Source organism: Heliangelus exortis, chromosome 14 (genome assembly GCF_036169615.1).
Source record: "Heliangelus exortis chromosome 14, bHelExo1.hap1, whole genome shotgun sequence".
Taxonomy (NCBI): domain Eukaryota; kingdom Metazoa; phylum Chordata; class Aves; order Apodiformes; family Trochilidae; genus Heliangelus; species Heliangelus exortis.
The window spans coordinates 4,450,718-4,473,137 of NC_092435.1; the positions used below are offsets into that span (position 1 = coordinate 4,450,718).

At 34.4% G+C, this 22,420-nt stretch overlaps 2 protein-coding genes across 11 annotated transcripts in view; both read right to left on the minus strand.

Annotated features, from left to right (window-relative positions):
• IL13RA2 (interleukin 13 receptor subunit alpha 2) overlaps positions 1 to 2,704 on the minus strand; it is a 32,931-nt gene extending 30,227 nt beyond the window's left edge. For 2 of the 8 annotated variants that reach the window (XM_071758052.1, XM_071758048.1), the window contains exon 1: positions 2,312 to 2,704. The gene's annotated coding sequence lies outside the window, so the exon portion shown is untranslated. Of the gene's footprint in view, positions 1 to 1,298 lie in introns of all 8 variants that reach the window. The other 6 variants (XM_071758057.1, XM_071758054.1, XM_071758050.1 and 3 more) reach the window with 5 other exon arrangements.
• A 2,433-nt stretch (positions 2,705 to 5,137) lies between these two features.
• Positions 5,138 to 22,420, minus strand: part of LRCH2 (leucine rich repeats and calponin homology domain containing 2) — a 36,800-nt gene continuing 19,517 nt past the window's right edge. The window contains exons 8-22 of one of the 3 annotated variants that reach the window (XM_071758045.1): positions 22,254 to 22,365; positions 21,848 to 21,945; positions 21,694 to 21,761; positions 21,358 to 21,462; positions 19,939 to 20,016; positions 17,739 to 17,807; positions 16,740 to 16,788; positions 15,531 to 15,647; positions 12,788 to 12,832; positions 12,322 to 12,372; positions 11,225 to 11,282; positions 10,257 to 10,369; positions 9,041 to 9,178; positions 8,677 to 8,754; positions 5,138 to 7,877 (exon numbers count right to left, since the gene is read on the minus strand). In XM_071758045.1, coding sequence (XP_071614146.1) covers positions 7,758 to 7,877; positions 8,677 to 8,754; positions 9,041 to 9,178; positions 10,257 to 10,369; positions 11,225 to 11,282; positions 12,322 to 12,372; positions 12,788 to 12,832; positions 15,531 to 15,647; positions 16,740 to 16,788; positions 17,739 to 17,807; positions 19,939 to 20,016; positions 21,358 to 21,462; positions 21,694 to 21,761; positions 21,848 to 21,945; positions 22,254 to 22,365 — 1,299 coding nt within the window. In that variant the 3' untranslated portion in view covers positions 5,138 to 7,757. The remainder of the gene's footprint in view (positions 7,878 to 8,676; positions 8,755 to 9,040; positions 9,179 to 10,256; positions 10,370 to 11,224; positions 11,283 to 12,321; positions 12,373 to 12,787; positions 12,833 to 15,530; positions 15,648 to 16,739; positions 16,789 to 17,738; positions 17,808 to 19,938; positions 20,017 to 21,357; positions 21,463 to 21,693; positions 21,762 to 21,847; positions 21,946 to 22,253; positions 22,366 to 22,420) is intronic. The other 2 variants (XM_071758046.1, XM_071758047.1) reach the window with 2 other exon arrangements.

The window sequence follows — 22,420 nt, forward strand, 5'->3', positions numbered from 1 at the left end:
TGGGTGGTTTTCATATTGTGTAAGACAGGAAAAGTGTGTAAATGGAAAAAGACCCTGCTATGAGTTAAGGCATCTTCACATATTCTTACCACTAATGGCCCCGTTGGTCAAAACTGAAGTCCTAACACCATATATAAGTGTCTCTTATATTTCCCTGTACTAACAGTTAACATTTCATTTGTATGTCACTATAAAAGAATATTTCCTGACATGTAATGAGGCAGGTCACTTCTCTATAAAAATGACAACACCAACAATTTGAAAGAACATTCAACAAATTCTCATTATTTACTACGAATATATAAAACCTAAAGTGAAATCAAATGGAATAACTTCACTACATAAAAGTTATGAAACAGTTTGTATTTTACACACAGAGTATGTACAGTTTTGGAAATGTAGATTTTATCCATGAAAATTTAATACAAAATGCTATTTACAAAAAAATAACAGTAGGAACATTTTTTTTCAAAAGAAACATGTATGTATGTTCCATCAACAATGGAAGTCCTGAAAAAAAAGACTTAATACAGTATTGTACAAGTCGACAATCTTCAGAAGTGTGGAAGATGCACTTTACAAGAACATGAAAAGCAAAATGAATTAAAATGCACTACCAAAGATGTTGCAGGTATATACACAATTTAAGCATCTATTGTTAACCCATCACTCTCCAGCTGTGCCTCAGAACTACTTCTGCCACGTCCTGCACACATTTACACCTTCATCATCTGGTTACGTTGCAATTTCTGAGGATTACCACGAGTTACAAAAATAAAGTAAATACAAACTGAATTATAATTGTAAAGCAATCACATTTTCCTTGTTCTACACACTACAAACAGTAAAAAGTATTCACATTATTCCCAACGTAACCCACCAAGCAACCCTTTTGCACTGCCCCTCAGGGGAATCACACCTTGCATTCCCTGCTGGGACAAGAGACCTGCACAGGTACAGACAGGAGTTCCCACAGCTGAAAAAATGCTTAATGTAACACATTATTTCTGTAAACACAGCTGTAATAAAGTGCATGTGAAGAGCACAGCCTTGCACATGCTCCAGAAAGCATTTTGATACTGAACAATGGGAGCTCCCATGCCAGGAACAGCACAACTAATTCTTAAACAAATACTGCAGTTCTGGGAAGATTTCACTGGAGGACTCAAATTTGAAAATGAAACCAACAACAACAACGAAAAAAAAAACATCCCTGTGATTTTTTTTCTAAATATTCTCTATTTCACAATCTGCCTTCATAAAACTATTGCGGGAAAAAAATGTTACATTTTCCTTACTTCACACAACTTTAAAAGAAGTGAGGAAATCCTCAGTTTCAAGAGTTCATTTTAAATTCATGTTGTAGCTCAGTTACAAAATTATGGAGGGAAATTCTGGTTTTACTTAAGTTGTAGAATCACACAATTATTTACATTGGAAATGACCTCTAAGGTCAAGTCTAGCACTAACAAAATGGAAAGTTTCCCAAAACAATTAAATTTTCTGTCTGCCTGAGCTGTTCTTCTTTAATATCTGCTAAGATACTGAAATAGTCCTGGGAAGACCTTTTTGGGCTTTTTTGTTTTATTATTAGGATTCTAAAATGTGTGTGGAAAAGCCACATCAAAAATTCTTCTTTAGTTGGCTATATAACATTTGAACTAGAAATGACTGGGTACGTAATTTTTATAATAATTTGTATTCCTTCCATAGAATTTAATCAGGTAGTTTATAAAAATTTTGCCTCCCATCTTAAAAAGAAAAAAAAAAAAAAACCAAAAAACGGTCAAAACCAATGAGGGAACAAATACTGCATATAACCACAATATGCTGTCAGAACTGTACTGTGTGAAATACTTAAAGACCTATCAAACAAAGTAGCATTTTACTATGTGAAAAACACAGCTGCCAGAACTAGAACTGCTCCTGTGCAACTAAAACTCAGTTTATCAAATATCTTTCCTATTTTAGTCAAGATCACCAGAAAATTTCTTCACAGGAAGAGAATAATAATTTTTTACCTTCATAATTATTTTACCAAAACGATCTATGTCATAAAATATGTGATTTAAAAATACAGTTTGCCTTTCCCTATATTTGTAAACAAATTGGGTATATTCCATAGTGGGCTGTGTATGGAACAAGAAACAGCATCACTGGTTTACCTGACTCACTGAGAGGACCCAACACCAACCTGGAAAGGGTCCCGGTGCAATTCTCAGTGAAGCTTTACAGTTCCTAGAGCAATCTTCCTGTCTCACTACATCATTCTTTGCTGCTAGAAATTAAATATTGATAAGCATCTACTTACCTATTAAGTCTCAAGTTATCACTTATTAAAGTTATCTCCTTCCTCTTATTCAGACTGCAAACATCTATTTCAAAGAATTCCGCAGCCTGTGCAGCACGAAGCAAGGAGCTGGTTCCTTCAGAAGCTTCAGTACCACAGAGGCCACACAGTCTTGTCACAAAGCCAGGAGGTACAAACCCAGGGCTTAACAAGGGCAACGTTCCAGAATCAACACTTGCAGCACTGGGACAGAGCTATCCAAACTACAGTCTTTGGGAAAACAATGTCAGATTTTTTGTAACCTCAAAGAAATCTACGTGTACTTAAGCATCCGCCTCCTTCAGCATGAAGTAGGTACAATACTTCCACTTCTTTGCTAAATCTAAAGGCTTTTCACTGTGAAGTGATTCAACATGAAATCATCATCATCATCAATCATAGAATCATAGAATCCTAGGGGTTGGAAGGGACCTCGAAAGATCATCTAGTCCAACCCCCCCTGCCAGAGCAGGGCCCCCTAGAGTACATCCCCTAGGAACGTGTCCAGGGGGGTTTTGAATGTCTCCAGTGAAGGAGACTCCACAACCCCCCTGGGCAGCCTGTTCCAGGGCTCCGTCACCCTTACAGTAAAAAAATTCTTTCTGATATTCAACTTGAACCTCCTATGCTCCAATTTACACCCATTACCCCTTGTCCTATCACTGGTCACCACTGAGAAAAGCCTAACTCCATCTCCCTGACACTCACCCCTTACATATTTGAAAACATTGATGAGGTCAATCTCTGCCCCTCTCCTTGGAGACCTATACTTTGCCCTTCCATTTATTTATTTTTTAATTCTGAAGGGTCACCCGCAAACAGGCAATATTTCACCAGTTTAGTGAGTGTTGGGGTGTTTTATTTGCTTTTGTTGAAATTTCAAGTAGAGGTTATCACTGTTTAATATGATGTACCTCATGAAAGAAACACACACATTAGCCTGACACAGTGAGGAAGAAGAGAAAACTGATTTACCAATCTAAAATCACCTATCTGCACAAAGTGCTAAAAATTCCCACAAGTTGCTTTCAGTTAAAATCAGCTGAATTATTAACATGTTTTATCTCTGCAACAGAACACAGAACAATTCTGAGAGAAACAGGCAGACTGCAGCAGTGTTAGATGCATCTATCTTTCATAAAAGCAATTAAATCAGCAAAAGGGAGAAGTGCCAGGTCTTTGTCCTTCTCTTCAGCATTGAGAAGACACATGGAAATTTGCTTTTAATGAAAACAGATGCCTTTTCACTCTTATTTGAATTTGGCTACAGATTTATCTTAAAATAGGAGAAGAATTCCACTAAATGATATTTGAAATAAAGTTTCAGTGCTGTAAATAACTGATTGTAGTCCCCACCTCTGATTTTACTGGGGTGAAATACATTCCCATAGTATGAAAGCTGTGTTTCAAAGTAATTTTTGCTGCCATCTTAATACTGTAATTGGCATATTGGAAAATTTCTATTAAAAAAAATTAATCAGTGTAGAATTTCACCACTTCCTTTCACTTACTAGAGATCACTATTTCTACTCAAGAAGCTGACAGTAAGGATTTCCTAGTCTTGAACAAGTTTAAGCCATGTTTGCTACAGTCTCCACCTCACATGTTTCATAAATCAAAAAGGTGAAGCCATGTTTGCTACAGTCTCCACCTCACATGTTTCATAAATCAAAAAGGTGAAATCTCTACTGAAGTCAAGAGCAGAACTTGGATTGACTTCAGTGAAGCTATAATTTTACCCAGCAATTCTTACATTTCATGTCAGTTGTTTATTGTTTCAAAGGTATTTCTCTATATCTTATGATAATTGTAGGTCTTGGCTATATTTTGGAAGGCCTCCAGATTCATGAGTACTGATGGTTTTCTGCATCCCCAGCAGTGTCCCAGCCAGCACACTGGATTAGCTGTATGACATAATAGGTTTGAAGCATTTCTGAGAAAATGTGTGGAGAAGTCACCACACTTTAAAATCATTTTAATGGAACTGCTTTAAGATCTCACAGTATCTGGAGCATTATTGCTTAAGTCAGAGGTCATGCATGTACAACATACTGCATCCACTCTGTAATTTACAGCTCATACTACATTATTAAAATAACTTTGTATATAATTCACAATAGCAAAAGCACCCTAATTAGCTCTTAAATGTATTAGAAAAATCTTAATGCAGTTTCCTAAAGCTTTTAATGTTGACTTTTCTTCAAGTCCAAAGTAAAAACTGAGCTACTACAATAGGAATTGGGCAAGGCTTTTGTTTTTTAACCATCCTATTAGATGTACCAAGTATTAAGTAATGGCATGGCATACTATACAAAATAGGAAAAGGATATCTCAAACATACTAAATGTTGGGAGCAGAGATTCTGGAATCACAGTATTTCACCAATGCCACTGGAGCAATTTCTTTAAAAAAAAAAGTAAAGATGAAGGAGGAAAATGTCATGCAGTAATAAACAATGTGAAGTCTACTACATCTGGAGACAAAAATAACTTAAGATGATGCTGGGAATCAAACAGAAAGGGAGAAAGGGGAAAGGGCAAATTCCTATGCAGAAAGCACAGCAACAATTTCCACAGCCTGCTTTAAAATTAAAACTTAAAAAGCAAACCTTTTTTGGCACCTTTTCTGCAGTTGCTTCTAAAAAAAGATTATGGTGGGAAAAGCCAGTTTTAGCAAATCTTTAGATTAGCATTATTTATAAAAGCAGCGAAGAAAGATGAGAAAAGATTTGTCCAGAAAAAGAGGACTTTTCCTCAGATTGCTCCTATGGATACCTGAAGGCCTTAATCATTGCAACACCAAAAAAAAAAAAAGCCCTGGAAGAGTCATGATTATCCTTCCCATAATAATTTCCAATGAACAGCAAAATAAAACTGTTTCTAGCAGGTTTTGGAGGAAGAACTCCAGAGAACTAAAAAAAAAAAAAAATTAAAATGTTCTTTTAGTAGTTTTCAACTTCATAGATACCACTTAAAATGAATACAATTCTTTCATATCCGTTTTTCAAGTTATTTATGAAACAAGCTAACCTTAAAAAAAAAAATGGATGTAACATGCTATATCAAGGTAATTCTTCATGTTTACACAGTGATACAACTTTATAAATTTAGTTCCAGTAGGAAAAATGTTGCTTTATGATCAGAAAAGATATTTAAATATGACAATGAAAGAGTACTGTAGATCATTTTTGAAAAGTGATGATTTAGAGTTAGCAATTCCATGTCTAACATACTGAAATAAAACTTTGTTGTTGTCAAATATCAGACCAAAGAATTGGAAGACAACAGCTTAATCTTTTTGAATGCTTGTGCTCTTCAAATGTAGCAAATAAGGATTTTGCTTAATGAATACTCTTTTTTTTCACTTTAGTCTTAGCATGACTTTTCAGATACTGCCTTTAATGAAATGAGTATGTGATGAGTTAAAATGTGTATAATGTGAATGATCTAAAAAAAAAAACAAGAGAGATTTTAAATACCATAAGTCAAAGCAATGCAGTTTCTGTAAACAAGTATTTATGTAACCTAACATTTGTACCTAGGACTTTGCAAATAAGTTTTACATCAGCCTTGCCATGAGCTGTATTAAAAAAAAAAAAAAAATCAGTATACAAATAATAGCGGTTTTTTAACTACTACACATGAATCAGCTGTCTTAATGGATTTAAAATGACATGGATTAAAAAAAAAATTATTAAAAAACCCCACTTGTTATCAAAAAAAAAGGTTATTTTTCCTCTCAGCAATTAAGGACTATAGTAAATTAAGTATGGAGTACATTACACCCCTTTTCCATTCTTTGACAAATTATATTACATGGGGTCTTGATCAAATGTAAAGAATAAAATCAAATCTTGTTGTGTACTTGGAAAACATATCCTTCAATCAAAATTAACTTAGCCTGAAACTGAAAATCTGTGACAGAATTATTTTAATTGAGCTACCTATTAATGAAGAACAAATTAATGCAAACAGATTTATTACTGGAATTATTTGCAACTTGTTTGGAGAACTCAACCATGTATGGTTTCAGAATTTTCTCAAAACACTAAGAATTTGTGCAGAAGCAAATAAATACATAAACTTGGAAATTTCAATAAACCACCACAGTGCAAATTTTTCTTTGTCACATTTATCCAGCAAAGTCCTATGTCTCAGCACAGTGACGTTTGAACAGACTGATTTGTGTGCTATGCCACACTTGTGTTAATTACACAACAAATCCCATAAACACTAAAATTATAAACATTTATATTTCTCAACTAAATTATGGCTATACCTGTTGTGAAAATGTAATGTGAGATCAGGAGCAATATTACACAAAATCCTGAAAGTCACAGCATAAACCTGAGATTTTGGTAGTTTTATCAAAATGTCCCAAATTACTCTGTATGCATCACCAGTCCTCATGTCTTACTCACCATGTATATTTGTCCCAAACAAAGAAGACACCTTTTTGTCCAACAATACATTAACCCAAAAGTGATTAGGTATTATCAAATTAAATATCATAAATAAGAAGTATTTACAGTATTTTCTAGTTATTAGACAACAAAATAACCAATTTTAAATTGTGCAACAAACTTAAAACATCCAACATCAAAAATGTGAAGCATTACTTGAATCTTCACATAGTGATTTTACAAAAAACTATTAAAATATTTTAAAATTTTATCTATTTTAAACAAAGACATTTCAAAAATGTTTAAGACTATTAAGAGTTATCAATTACACAGGCACTTCACATGTAAACAATCTACAGTACAACTGAAAAAAATATTTGGCACCAACCTAGAAGACTCGAAAAAACTCAATAAAATGTGTCCTTTTCCCATTGTATACTGTCTTGTGTCATCACCATACAGTCAGACTAAATACTGGCAGTATTAGAAATGTGTAAGTTACAACCAGGAGTGCAAAACCCAATGTAAATATTAAGCTTTCTGAGAGAGTAAAAGTGGATTACAAGTGACCAGTTGCTTGCATTTACCATCATACCACCGCTACATTTTAGTCTACCTTTAAATCAAATTAATGACTTGAAAGGTTAAAGTAAGGGAGGGTGTGCTTTGTACTTCAAAAATAATTCAAACGTTTTCAATGTAGGAAAAGAAATACAGCATTTAACTAACACTGAGATGTTAAATGGCAGCTTTTAACTTAACTGGAAAGAGAAGAGAACCTGATGCTATCACGATGTCTTTGTGCATTCAACTACAAAAGAAAAAAAGGAAAATTTATGTTCAGTTAACTGTCAGCTGACTCCAAGGTTTTCATGTACAACTCCAAAGTAAGGCTCTCTACAGCATTTGGACAGATACTAGTTCTTGATGGCTTGGGTGTTCCCACGTCGGAAGCTGAACTGCCTCAAAGCAATCCAGATCAACAGATTGAATGGTAAGTTGTCAAGCTTCCAAGATTGGAATATGTCATATGGAGGAAAGCTGAGATACTTTCAACATTGGCAATTCAAGCAGAGCTTGAACTGTGAGGCCAACCTTCACCAGACCCCTTTCCTCCAGAATGTGATGAGGTAAGCAAAGTCTCTCCTGTAAAAAAACAGAGGTACATGTAACAAGCTTTGTGCATTTTTTCCTCAGGGTGAGTAACAAACAAATTGTCTCTGAAGTCAGACATACATCACTGTAAGACACTTGCATATAAACTGCCTTTGACCTTAAATTTCACATGTGGTTCTCTACAGTAACATGGTCAGAAACTAACTCTATCTATTCCTTGTCTCTCATAATTTGCAGGAAATTATTTGATCTTTAGTACCATCCCCTCTCACACACACACAGAGGTAAGTAAGGGCAACAGAAGCATGAATGAGTGCAACTATGGCCATGCTAAAAAAGACAGATAATCAGTTAGGTCTCATTTCTGTAACTAAAGAATTTTTCCTAGGCAGACAATGAAATTCATGCCAAAGTGAGTTGCTAAACTCAAGACTTTCAAACATTACAACATCATCCTCTCGTATCTGTTCTTTCGTGTAGATTATAATTTACCTTAGAAGGTCAGTCTTAGAATCATAGAATCATTTTGGTTGTAAAAGACCTTTAAGATCAAGTCCAACTGTTAACCTAGCAATGCCAAGTCCACCACTAAACCATATCCCTAAGCACCACATCTATTATTTTCACTATAAGGAACTGACTAGAAACCATTAAAGTAGCTCCCTCAAATCCATGCTGCAGGCCAGATATGGGAATTCTCTTATCTTCATGTTCTCTGGTCAATGTTATTATCACTACTGCTCCCTGAATTAAGCCCTAAAAACCCACAAATGCTTTGCTGGCATTTTCTATTATTATTAATAAGAAGTCAAAAAAGCAATGAGTATACCTGTGGAACACCCAGTTTTTTACAAGCATCGAGAAAGTTTTCGACATTTCTTCGGCACTTTGCCATGCTGAGTTTAGGCTGTAAAGAGAGGGTTGGTTAGATCTTCATCATGCATTCATGGCAAATCATGCATTTGTGATGCAAATTCACCAACAGCTGCTAAAACACAAAACAAATTCTGTGAAAACTGGGTATATATAGGTCTTTAACTAAATAGCTGAGCCTTATTCAATACTTAAAAAAAAAAATCAAAGTGAGTAACGTAACAACTTAATACAGTAAGCATGATTCATGATGTTTTAGTGTTGAAGCTCAAAAGCTTTTTTTCACATAAGATACAAAAAAAGTAAGATAAATGACTTACCACTGCTGGCGATGGTACATGAATGCTGGCAACAGAACGTGGCCTTATGTGATTGGCTAAATGGCAAAGAACTACTCCATCCATCAATGCTGCTCCAATGTCATCTGGCAAAATTACTTTTAACCTTGATTCAAGATTCTAGTAAAAAGTGCATAAGTAAGTTACTTTCAACTTTATTTTTCATTTTAAAGCCAGGGTATTTAAAGTATTCACTTTAAAGGGGACATTTTAATACCAAAGTGTAGTAAATGGAGCCAATTCACACCTGACAGAGTACAAATATCATTTTCTCTTTATCTTACATTCTCTTTGCTTGTCATTTGGGTTTGTTTGTTTGATTGTTTGATTCTTAATGACACAACTACATAGAATGAGAAAGACTTTCAGCCAACAAATACCATGATACATAACTGAAAGCCACACGATAAACTCAATACTCATAATGGGAAAGCACAGAGCTTAAGGACAGAAATGTTAGGTTGAATACTTCATTAGCTGCTGTTTGTGCATTCAAATCATACATAATTTTACTGGGAGAAGGAGGAAAGAAGAGGGGAATACAACTGCCTAGGACATGGTTATTTCACTCCTTCAGAGGACAGTTAGAAACTCCCACACTTTTGTTCCAAAACAGAGAAGGGAGGCAGGGAATGTTTTTTCTCACACCAGCAACAAGCCTGCACTGTTCAGGAAGTGAACCAGACAAGATGGAAAAAGCCTTTGTAGAAGTCACAACCCAAACTAATATAGCCCTGGAAAGCAGAGCTGCTATGATTTAGTTATCTGTAACTGTTAAATATCTTGAGAACAGAACTACATGGAAAACAACTTGCTGGAAGCCTTAAGTTTAGATCTCATTTAGTATTGTAGCAAGTTTCTACAATCAAAAAGCATCTGGCTGTTGGAACACTGTGACCACCTTTCTTCAAATCTCAGGTCTCCCTAAGAAAATCTAAAGCATCAGAAACCTAAATGAAAATTTCATTTTTCATGTAACTTAATTTTTCAGCTAAAAAAGCATTTAGGTTGCTGGTTGGTATTTTGGCTGGACCAAAAATAGCACTAGTGTAGCCTCTTACATGAAATTCCTAAGGAAGGAATATCACTACAGAGATGCTATTGCACCACAATAATGATGTGTAGACTTTAAAGGTTTCAGTTGTGGAACAGAGCAAACTAAACACACTGCACCCATATGATACAAAACGTTACATACATTGCGAAGTTGTCTGATTTGTTCCCTTTCTTCTCTTAAATGCTCCATTTTCCTCCTCATTGTAAATCCAGGATCCACTGCATCATAGTCCTGGCGAGATGCACGGCTGAAAGCTATTAAACATGAGAGAAGCTAGTTTCCAGAATTCAGATTTTAAAAATGCAATTACTAAAAATCTACAGATTTGCCTCCAATGGCAATGCAATTACTAAAAATCTCCAGAAGCCTCTAATGATAACAGCCAGGTATATCCTGTCTGTACATCCAGCCAGGTATGTACATGGAACAAACCCAACTGGCACTGAAGTCTCATGCAAGTGCTGACAAAACTCAAATGACTTCAGGGCCCTGAAGAAGCCACTTGTCATGGTCTCAGCCAGACACTCTACTACTGAGGACTCAAAGGTAGTATTAAGGAGGTCACCCTGTGCTGCCATAAACACTGAATGAAATAAAGCTGGAAAATTGTGATAATTCTTTCTTAATGAATTTGCTCAAAAGTTATGGCACAGTCTTGGAAGACTGAGGGTGCAACAAAGCACTGAGCTATAAAACTGGCAAAGCTCTGCTCAAAGGATCCTTTCATAGGACAAGTTACAAAAAAACTTCACCTGAAACCCTCCTGCCTCAGCTGTCAAGTCTCAAGAATAATTTCATGCTGTTTCCCTGTTCTTCGACGGTGACTAAGTATGCACATAATAAATCAGTGCAGGAAAAAGTTGAAAATGTTAATGTGAAAAAAAACCAATTACTGTGCAACTTGGGGAACTATCAATTATTTTTTTGCCAAAGCAACTGTGTATGCCTTTCCCAGTACTATGCTTGTGATAAGTGCACTGAGTGGCTTGCTGTACAGTGGCAACTGTTTATATCCATTCCAATCCATCCATCTGCTACCCTTACCATCTATTCCAGTCTGAGAAATAAACACCTCTTCTGTCATACTATATTAGAGAACAGCAGCTTACCTGACCTTGGTTTGAGACCAAATGGACCATGAGTGTTACTATCTGTCCTTTCATAGTCCTGTTAAAAGAGAGAAAGTGAGTTTTCTTCCATTCTTTAAAAGAATTAACTTTTGTTCCCATCAAGATAGTGTTTAAATCATTCTTCACTAATAAAAGTGAGCCCTGCTTAAATGTAAAACACTCTTGACAGGATTAAATAAATGGAATGAAAGTAACCTCACTACATACAGATATAATTATCTTACTGAGGAAGAAAAGCAGCACCATATTAACTAAAATCTACTCTAAACCATTTCAAACTACTGCAATTCTGTGAACAGAATTCTAAGACAACTGTAAGCAAATGTAAATATGCTCCCAATGCTTATCACCAAAATTTTTCTCAAGAAATGTTTACTTTCATTTATGAAGAACAGGCTTTTTTCCCATTTCACCATCTAAAAAGAGGTGCACTTAGAAATTTGGCATGAGATATTCTTATTTCAACTCATTTCACTGTATCTGGGAGATGTTCTCATTCTGCTCCCTCAGGTTCCCTATTGACATGAGGTAGAAATGTTAATAATTTTGGTATGCTTTATTCAGAGCTCAGCCAGTTTAGTGCAGCCACAGTGAGACTACATGGACATTCCTTAAAAGAAAGCTACCACTGAAGGAAACTTCAAGGCTGCACCACAAAGGTGACAGTCATAACTATAAAGAATGAAACTTTCTTTATTGATATATAAAATATAATGCCACAAGTTTTACTTAAAATCCTCTGGATGTCAAGTGCACAGGGGAAATACACAAAATATGGCAAATTCAATTTTTGTCTAATTAGCTACCCTCATTAGGAAATATAATAAAGGCAAAACAATGCATCTTTCTACACACCAGTCAAAAAGAAGAAACCTAGGAGAGATCAGATAGTTGCAAAAGTAAAACAAGTTGTAATATGTGTCTCTAGTTTCTATCTCTTTTTGAATTTTTATTATGCTGAAATATTTTGAATTGAAGTTTCAGGGGAAACTAGCAGCTCTGTGTGGAAACCTGGTGACAAGTAATGCAGACAAAGAAATGTTTGTTGATTGAAAAAGAAAACCACAAACTTGTACCTCAGATGATACAGGAGACTGTGGGGACACATTAGTATTATCACTGTCTTGCTAAAAAGAAACCAAAGATACGAAATTATAAAAATTAAAATTATGATTTAACAAGAAACATGAAACTATGAAATACACAATACATGAGATGCAACATTTGTCAACAAGCTGGAAGGAACCAAATTTAAAAACATCAAAGTTTGTTCACTGCTTATGATGAGTGTTACTTTTATGTTACCTCTGTGTCATACTTGGATTAACTTTCCTATCACTGAGGCAAGCAGATGTCCTACTTTTCCTACTACACAATCTTGATGGCTTTTTTTTTAAATTAAGGACTTTAATAGTTGTCTGCTATGGCTTTGGAATGTAAAGATTGCACAGACTCTCCAACAATCTCCTGTTCTTAAATGTTCATAGAAGACCAATTAATAAAACATTTTCTTAATTATTTTACACAATTACTGTTTCTCACCTCATCATTTTCATTTCCACTTGAGCTCTTTCTGGAAGACTTATACTGCAAAATACACACAATTAGTACTTTAAAATAGAAGTATGTCTTTCATTTGAGCAAAATGGACAGATATCAGTCAGATGTCACTTATTACTGGTGAAGCTGCTAAGAAAAAATGTTACAGTATCAAAGGAGCACAAAAGAACAGAGAAAAGAAACATCTAGTTCCAAGGGTAATCAAGATCTTAATTATATTGATTGAGAAGATAACAGCATTTTAAAACTAAATACTTTTATGTGAACTCTGACTGCATAGGATTGTTGATTGAACTGAAAGTATATTAACTGCTATTCTGAAGAACTGGTAGAAAAATTTATGCCCCTTGTAGTTACTTTTACAGTATCTTTTGTCATGTAACACTAAGATTCCTTAAACTTATGAGAGATTGAGACTACACATTGTGAAAAAAAATTATATATAAAAAAATAAAATCAGTATTTCAACTTCAAAGTGTGATCACATCCTTTTATCTAAGACCAGAAATTTTCCATAGGTCTATCTGATTTGTTTTGCACTTAATTCATCACTGTCCCACTTTCCATTTATCCTGAAAGTGTGGGAAATGAAGAAGGGATTGAAGGAAGAAATTTACAGAAGTGGTATTTAAGAAAGGAAGTGTATTTCACTATCTGCAGAGCAAGTATACACAAAAATAATAATTAAAAAATACAGTTAGAAATAAAAAGATCCACCACTGGAAAACTCAGGTAAGTGTGATGGGTGTATGTGGCCAGCCTACCCATCTTTATGATATGAGACTAAATTGAGAAAAGAACTTTAGATCTGGAAGGATGGCTCTCCTTCAGAGATCTGACTTTCAAGAGTACATACTACTTTTAGTTAGAAAAAATTCTTAAAAAGAAAGAAAAACGTGACTTGCAACTATGTTCTTTAACAATAATAAATACACAAACTTACACAGCCCTGTTACAGAAAGCTCTATTTATTACTTATGCCTAGAAGATGCTTATCTTCTTCACAGTTCTAACTGAGCACTGTTGAATTCTAAAATTGAGCAACTTTATAGAGCTGAATTTTCAGCAGCTTTTGAACTACATGCTGAACAATGCTGACAATAATGAGGAAGAGCAGCTCTCTTGGAAACTGAAGCCTTAGTTACCTACACTACTGCTGCTTGTTTTCTGTGCAAATTAAACATGTTTTTTGAAGTGAATGAATAAAGCTGGTCTGTTGAATTCTTCTGTTGTTTTGTGCTTTTTGGTGAGTTTGCTTTGTTTTGAGGGGGCTTGGAGAGATGTGTGTAGATTTTTTTTGTTTGTTTGCTTTAACAGAGTACAGGAAGTTCTGGGGTCAGACAGAGATGTAGTAATGACTGGATAATTATCTTCTTGGGTTTATTTCCTATATGTTTGCAGCACAAATGACAATATTACTTTGGCAGCTTTGGTAAAGCCTCATTTTCTGTTCCCTACAGACCTCCACTGCTGACTTCTGTTTATACAGCCCTTTGGCCAGTTCATGTTTTCCACCATAATTAACAATATCAATGCTAGACATAGTAATTCTTTTCCATTGTGGATATGCTAACAAGAATTTCAGCTTGGATGTAGCTATGACCCAGAAGAACTACAAACTTTCTCATGGGGGGTGGGAAAAAAAAGCATTTTAGTTGAGAAAATTATCTTGTAGATGGTAAAATTATTTCTACATATTTAATGCAACAAAAATTTCAGGCTCTAACAAGACTTCAGTGCAGTGCTACAAGAAAAGAAGTTCCAATTGTCAGGGACATTTTCCTACTCTTTAGCTGCACAGTGTAGTTGTACAATAAAAATAATAAATACACTTAAAGATAACCCTTTAAAGTTACAAGGAATCACTAAGGCAGGTCTTCTGTATTGATAGCACAGCTGTTTAATTTGCCAAAAAAATGAATTCTGGTTTATTTATAAGTTTTTCCCTATCCTCTCAAAGATCACAGGGCAACATTAGTTTTTGGATGAAAAAAAAAAAAAAGTCAGTAAATCCAAGGTAGAATACATCTCAGCATGCCCCTTAGGAAAAAAAATATAATAGTTTCTATAATCACAAGAATGCATCTGAGCTTATGGCATGCTCTGTTTATCTGAGAATTCAATTTCTGCTAAGTTCACTAGCATTTCATAAAGATGGCTGATGGCAAAAGATCCAAGAAACTAACTTCTTAAGTGACAAATTCAACTTTAACCCAACCTAGTAATGGTTATAATTCTTTTTCTTGACCTTACGGTCCCCAAAATTTTATCTATTGCTGCTCTAACTTTGTATCTATTTTGCACTAAGCATACACTGACATCTGGTGACCATTACAAACTAATGCAGTGAGACCTAAAACTCATAAATTATTCTTATTACTATGGTGCATAAAAAGATAATGAATGTGTTCCTTGCACTAAATAAAAAATTCCCTTAAAATTGAACCAGTGCTTGAAGATTAGTTTCTTGCTTAACCAGAAGACTACTGGAAAATACTTTGTTTTATTTAAAGTATAAACAATGTCTTTGATAGATTCTTTTTTCCTCCTGGTTTTCCTGCACACTCCATTACCCTAAATACACACATTAATACTGAAAAGAGCCAAATAAAAACTACAGGTTACATGCAAAATTAAAAGATAACACTGTTTAAGGTTTGCTTAGTTACATATTTTTTCTACTCTCATTTTAAAAATTGTCACCCACCCAAAACCCCACTATTACCTTGAAATACTCTTTTCTAATTTGTTTACTTCTCCTTCTTTCTTCATTCTGCCAAATCACTGGCTGTATTTCTGGCCAGTACTGCTCATCCACAGAATCCTTGTGGTTTCCCAGGGGCTATAAGTTTCAGAAATATTCTTAAGTAAAAGGTAAGTATTCCTCATGTGCATTAACACAAATTACTGTGAACTACAGTTATAAATTGTTGTTGTCCTAATGGTGATTCTGGTCCAAACAACTTATTTCCTTTCCAATCCTAAAACATATTTCATAGATGAAGAAGAATTTATGAAATAACTCTTAAGAAAACAACCCCCTTTTCTTCATTGAGCTTAATTTTTGCAGGTATGTTAGGAAGCCACCTGAGGCTGCCATAAATAATTTCAAAATACAGTTAGAAGTGTGGTAAGCCAATAGCATACCTAATTCCTCAATCTGAATACTCATTGCACAAGAAAAGAAAGTCTACAACATGACAACTTAAGTGTTTGTCTGCTGTTTTTACCTAAGTGATTACACACATCCTGTAAAATAAATCTCTCTTTTGAAGTTTTGTATTTTGCAATGTATTCTGAAGAGACTAATCAGACTATTTAGTCTTAAAATAACAATGAATATGTAAGAATACATCTATTTGGGAAAACTGAAAGCAGACAATATGTCATATCATAATAAGACTACAACTCCACTTCCAATTCTTCACACTAGAATATAAAGTAATTTAAAGCAAGTGTAAATGCCTGACAGATTAAAATGTAAAATAATAAAAAAGTACTCTCCACAGTTTCACTGCAATTTTATTACATCATGCAAGCTTCTCAGTAAGGTATGGGGAATACATGGCCCACATAATTCAAACCACTAGGTAAAAAAAAAAAATTATGGTGAGGCCATAGAATTTATATGTAAAAAAATAATAAAACTGTGGATGTAAAACTTATGTCCCAGTACTTTCCTTTAAAGATCTTAAGGCTAATACCATATGCTCTTAAAAGAAAAGGCCTCCATTATATACAACTCAAATTATCTTGAAGGACAAATTCTTTAAAGGTTTTAGATTTTCCACTGCAATTACATAGATACATGGATGTGTGTAAGTAACCATATGAATGTACATAAGCTTTCTGCCAGAAATACAAAACCAAAAAAAAACCCAAACCTTCAAGTTATTAAAATATAAACCCACCACATTTACATTTTGATATTCACCTGCCAGCTGTACGGGGACACTGGGGAATTCACTTCATCTGTTAAGACACTGAAAATTAAGATGAAAGGCATTACAAATTTAATGATTTTTTGTGTAATTTAAAACTAATTTACTTTGAAATATCAAAGACCTGAACACTATTAAAAATCTGTTTATCTACAGTTAATCAAGGACTGGAGAGTTCCAAATACAAATGAGTAATAATTGCAGCACAGTTTGTATAAGCACAGGTCATGTCTGCAGCCAGTTTTTTAAAAACACAGATACCAGAGAGAAGGTAGGAAAAATAAGATGCATTACATTGAAATACTGACACAGTGTCCCTTTTCTGTCTGAGTAAATGCTCTCCTGAAGTGAACCTTTCCTTCAGTGTGCATGAACTGCAGGGAACTGTAGAGAGATGTGACTACCCCCAGTGCCTTCCAGCAGTTATGGTTTTTCCCTTCCAAATTCACAGCTGAACTATGTCTGGACAAAGGCAGTTACAGATTCTTTTGAAGATGCAGATTTTAGAAGATTACAGGGCTGGCAAAAATCACAGAAGCCACCATTTAAATGAAGTTCTCATAAGGAGGCTGCCAGTAAGCTCTCCCTGTTTTAGCTTTAAAATCAGAACAGATTTTCTCTTGACCACACTGATTAAAAGATGTCTAACACACCTGCACTGGGCCATCACCTATGGGAGACATGATGACCTTCTGGACTGGAATTGCATGTCTAAAACATTACTGAGCACCTGTCTTTAGGCACCTGAACAGCTGCCATAATCAGATTCACAAATTAGTTCTGGGATGACATCAACTTTTCTTAGGCTGAAAAGAACATACCATTTTTTCTACCTGAAATAAAGAAACTTGAGAACAGATTATTTGTGTACCTTCTGTTCCATCTTGAGCCAAGAACATTACAACAGAAGATGGAAGTAGCAACATAAAATAAGCACAAAAATTAAATTTATAAAATACTGAAAGATGAGCTACATTCAAGTATATCAATACCATTTTTCAGATTCCATTGGTTGTTTTGGCCTGTTCCTTGTGCTTACAGAAACTGAATGGTTAAGAAGCCTGGAAAGAAAAAACATACATACACATTCAGCAGCTTTATAGTTAAACCTTTTTCAAAGAATCTAGATTAGTTTCACTGTGTAACTCTTCCTGTAAATCAAAATATTAAGGTGACATTTTCAATAAAATTGAATGTGCATGAAACTTATGAAATCCAAGCCCAATCCTGCTTCCATTCATATCAACAATGTGTTTCCAGCTCTTGAAATATTTCATGGTCTGAACTTTAAGTAAAACCTAATAATTCAAACCAAAATTAAGTCGCTTCTTATTTTTCTCCCTAAATACACAGTAATTCAACTGATCTCACAGTGTGAAGTTATGCTGTCCTCAACAAAAAAGGTCCACTAAATGTACTGTCCACTTAATAAGAAGAAATACAGTAAATCTAAAGCAGACAAGAAATGATACACAGATTGAGCACAAGTCAGTCAGTACAAGCAGGTCAGACAGCTAAGTAAGAAACACTGAAAGTGCAAAGGAAATGTAAGGAAAAGGGGATGTGGAAAATGGAGAAGCAGGCTAATAACTGAAAGTCTAACATAGAAATCAAACAGTAGAAATTTCATTTTTATAAAGAGTAAACACTCAAAACATTTAATTTTTCATTAAAGAAAATGTGAAGAAAATTTATTAATTTGCAGACTAAGGAATTCATGGCAAAATTATATGTTCAGCAGGAAGAGAAAACAAGTATCACTGTAGCAGTGTTAAGAACTGTCTTCCAGGAAATACAGTGCAAAATTGAGTATGCAAAATGAAAGTCCTAATAGGTCAGCAACTGTTTCCATTTATACAGCTCCTAAATCAAAACTGCTTTATTAGATAGACCAGTTATCAGGTCAGTGACTTACTGATGGTCATACTGAACCACTAAATAAGAAATTCCTTAGGCAGTTGTGCTAGCACTGGAATGAATCTCCTACTTATGGTTCCTAGCAACCACACAAATTCTGTTGTTACAGAGGTAGCATATGAACTATTACTTTGAAATGTTTTTAAAACTTGTAAGAACTTTGAAATGTAAATTACTCAATGCATATACACAATGATGTGTTTATATATATTAAATTAAAAAAAAATAAAATTGTGACTAATTTTTCTAGTTTTGTATGATGAAAGCATAACATTCACTCCAAAATGCTACCTAGCTGGAAAAGAAAGTGATGGCAAGGCTGACCATGATATTGGAAAATATTTTCTAAAGTTCAAGAATTTAAAGAGTGGAATCTCTTCTGAGCCACTTTCATAGTTTGAGCAAACATAAAATCACAAGTGAAGGACACAAATTAGGTGCATGTGGTAATGCTATTGTAAGGTTGGCACTACCTAGGTTCTGGAAGTGTATAAAGACACTAGAAATCTTTTACAGTGAAACAAATAAAATGACAGATTCTAAACTCATTCAGGAGCTGTCTTTGCATATGGCTCTGCTTTGTTATTGTAAGCTATGTTTTTAGGGATTTACAGAGTTTTAGGGAATTAATGCTGTCAGGTAAGAAACCCTGGTTTGATGCAAACTGAAACAGGCTCATTTGGTACTAATGAAGATTTAATCATTCAAGACATCCTACTTTCTTTTGAAAGGGACCAGTGGTATCCAGAGTAAGTCACAAAGTAACAAAGTCTGAAACACTACACATCCAATTCCAGATTTCTTGTTAACTGTGAGGTTCCTGTATGTGCAAATGCTTACCTCATGACTGTGAAATGCAAACCAAATTATCACTGCTCATGCTGATTTGAAAATTATCACTTTAAAACATATCTTAAAAAAAAAAAAAAACCAACCAAACAAAAAAACCCTTTTGCCTGAGGTTCTGTACTTCAGGTACTACATATTAAAAAATAAAATACTGAAGAAAAAGCATACCAAAGGAAATTATGCTTCTAGGTTTGGGCAAATTTAAATGTTCCTTAAAGAGATGCCTAAATACTTATTTTCCTTAAATAAATTCCTCATGTTAAAGAACAATAAATGCATTTCAATCTATTTTTTTTTATCTCACAAAATATCTTAGGCTAACTGAGCCGTTCCCTTAATTGTGTATTTGTTCAAGAAATGGCCAAAACTGTTTCTTTTGTCCACATTTTAACTTTGGAAATCTGAAGTTCTACAAAAACTTTATACCTTGATGCACGTCCTGCTGCCCTTGTCCTCTGGAAGAGTTTTTCACTGAATGAAGTTCTATAGTTTAATGGCCTTCGTCTGTATTCATATTTCATGTACACCAAAGCCAAAGATGGAAGAAGAAAGCAGAACAGATTGATGGGAGAGTACAGGGAAGTTATTAGCATAGCAAGCAAAAGGAAAAGAAACGACATAATATTTACAAAAAACACACTGAACAAACAGAAATATAATTAGCAAGAAATTATTTTGTGATGCTCACTTTTTTGAGGATTCTTTTTACTCGTACTGAACATATTTTCCAAAAATAAACACAGAATGTTCTTCACCAAACTTCCATGTATTTTTCTTATTGCTGCTTATGGCAAGAAATTGTAAATTCATAAGACTACAAAATGGGCTAAATGTTGTATCATACATGATTTTGCCCCATGTACATAAAAAGTCTAAGATACAAATGCTAAACTAAGAAGTAAAAGTTAACTACTAGGAAGATTGTGTATGTCTTAAAAATTCAAGAGCTAAGCAGAACCATTAGGCAAGATCACTGCCTTAAGATACAACAACAAATTATTATTAAAATTCAAGTTGCAGTACTTCAGAAGAGGACTGGCTTGGTATTTCAGTTGATTTGATAATCAGGTAGTAATAAAACTAATCAAACAAGACCCACGTGCAATATAAATAATTTTAAAACCTAGGAAAACCACACTCTCCCTTTATTAATAAATCAATAAAATCTAGCATTCTTAGTCTTTTTTGCAATGCAGTAATAAGAATGTACTATGATTAGGTATCATTCTTATTTTTCCCCTCCCAATGTGAATAACCAATTCTTAAATACATTGCACTTAATCAGGATGAACCTACACTGCTTAAATTATTTATAATATAGATATGTTCAATCATTTGACAGAATAATATTTCAGTAAATTTTTGATTTTTGTCTACAGGACATCCAACATCAAACTGAATGGAGAAAATACCAGCTAAACCACCTTATATTTGAATTAAAAAAAAGAGTCACAAAAACTGTAAGCAATTACATAACTCATACAAACTAAGACAAAGTCATTTTAACATGTTAAAAATAATCCACTTAGATCAGCATTTACCATTCCTAGTTAAGTATATTGCTTTGAAATAAAAAGTATAGAAATGTTAACATGCATCAAAGCAGGCAATCAAGAGGCTTTCACATTCATCTCTTCCTCTCCACAGGAGGGCTACCACTACTCTTAGAACATTTTTATGTAAAGAAGCACAGACAGGTACCTTGGAAGATGCTGTCACTTTAACTGTTTAACAGCTGGACAAAACTGTTTTCAAAACTATAAGGTGTCAACAGCTTTTGGGTATAAGGCAGTTTAAAGAATAAATTAATTGTAACACAAGTTATATTAATGAATATTGTAATACCTGTGTTTTTGTTCTTGCTGCAGCAACTGAGCTGCTATTTTTCTCAAGTCAGTCACTTCTTTGAGCTCCTCCTCATCTTCAGCCAGCAGCTGTTCTTCCTGAAGTCTAAACAAAAACACATTAGTGATTTGCCTGACTTCAGCAAAGGAAGATACAGAAATGGCTACATTATTATTGGCCAGTAACTAAGCAGCACTTCCTATAAGCTTATTTCTTTTCCAAGAAATGGTAGTCTATGTGTTCCATATGGGATTTCTTTCCTTCATATGCAAGGTGCTTAAAACCATCCTCATGTGCCACTGTCCATAAACTTTCCCAGAAAAAATCAGTATTTACCTTTTTTGATCTCCCCAGTCCTCATTCTGTTCTATTTTCTGAGATTTCTCAGGATGTTTTCCTCGTTCCTTATACAGAAAGAAAAATAAACTCAAGCTTGAATTTAAAAAACCCAACAATACTGCTGAGCTTTTCTTTGGCCAAGCCATGCTACCTTGATATAAGACAGCAGTGGTCCAATCTGTGCATCTCCTTGCTCAGGAACAGCTCCCTCTTCTGCATTTGGATCAATGTAGTCATATACCTCCTGGTCTAGTGAGGATTGATGAAGAATTGGTGAAGATTCTAATAAACAGTTCTCTCAACCATATGTTATTCCTGAGAGAATACTTACGAAAAATACCAGATAAAGATCATAAAGTGAAATCATGTCTCCTTTAGATGGCAATAATATTTTTTCTTTCTTTCTGGCCTTGTTTATTTGTTATTATTACCTTGTTTTCTGAAATGATGACAGTACAATGCCAACATGTGATCACTTAATTTTGTGAATTTTCTATTAGTTTACCTAGGCAAAAGTAATCCTGTTACCTAAGGTGACAGATGTACACAGGTATTACCTTTCTGTGGGTCAAGTTTACTTCCCATTACATGATTGTCATTCCTTAATGTCTGTTCCTTTGTTGATTCTGACACCTGGGAGTGAAGGCTGATTGTATCATCATCAGATGGCTGCAAAGACAATCACATTTAGTATAGAATTTATATATAAATTACATTACTACAC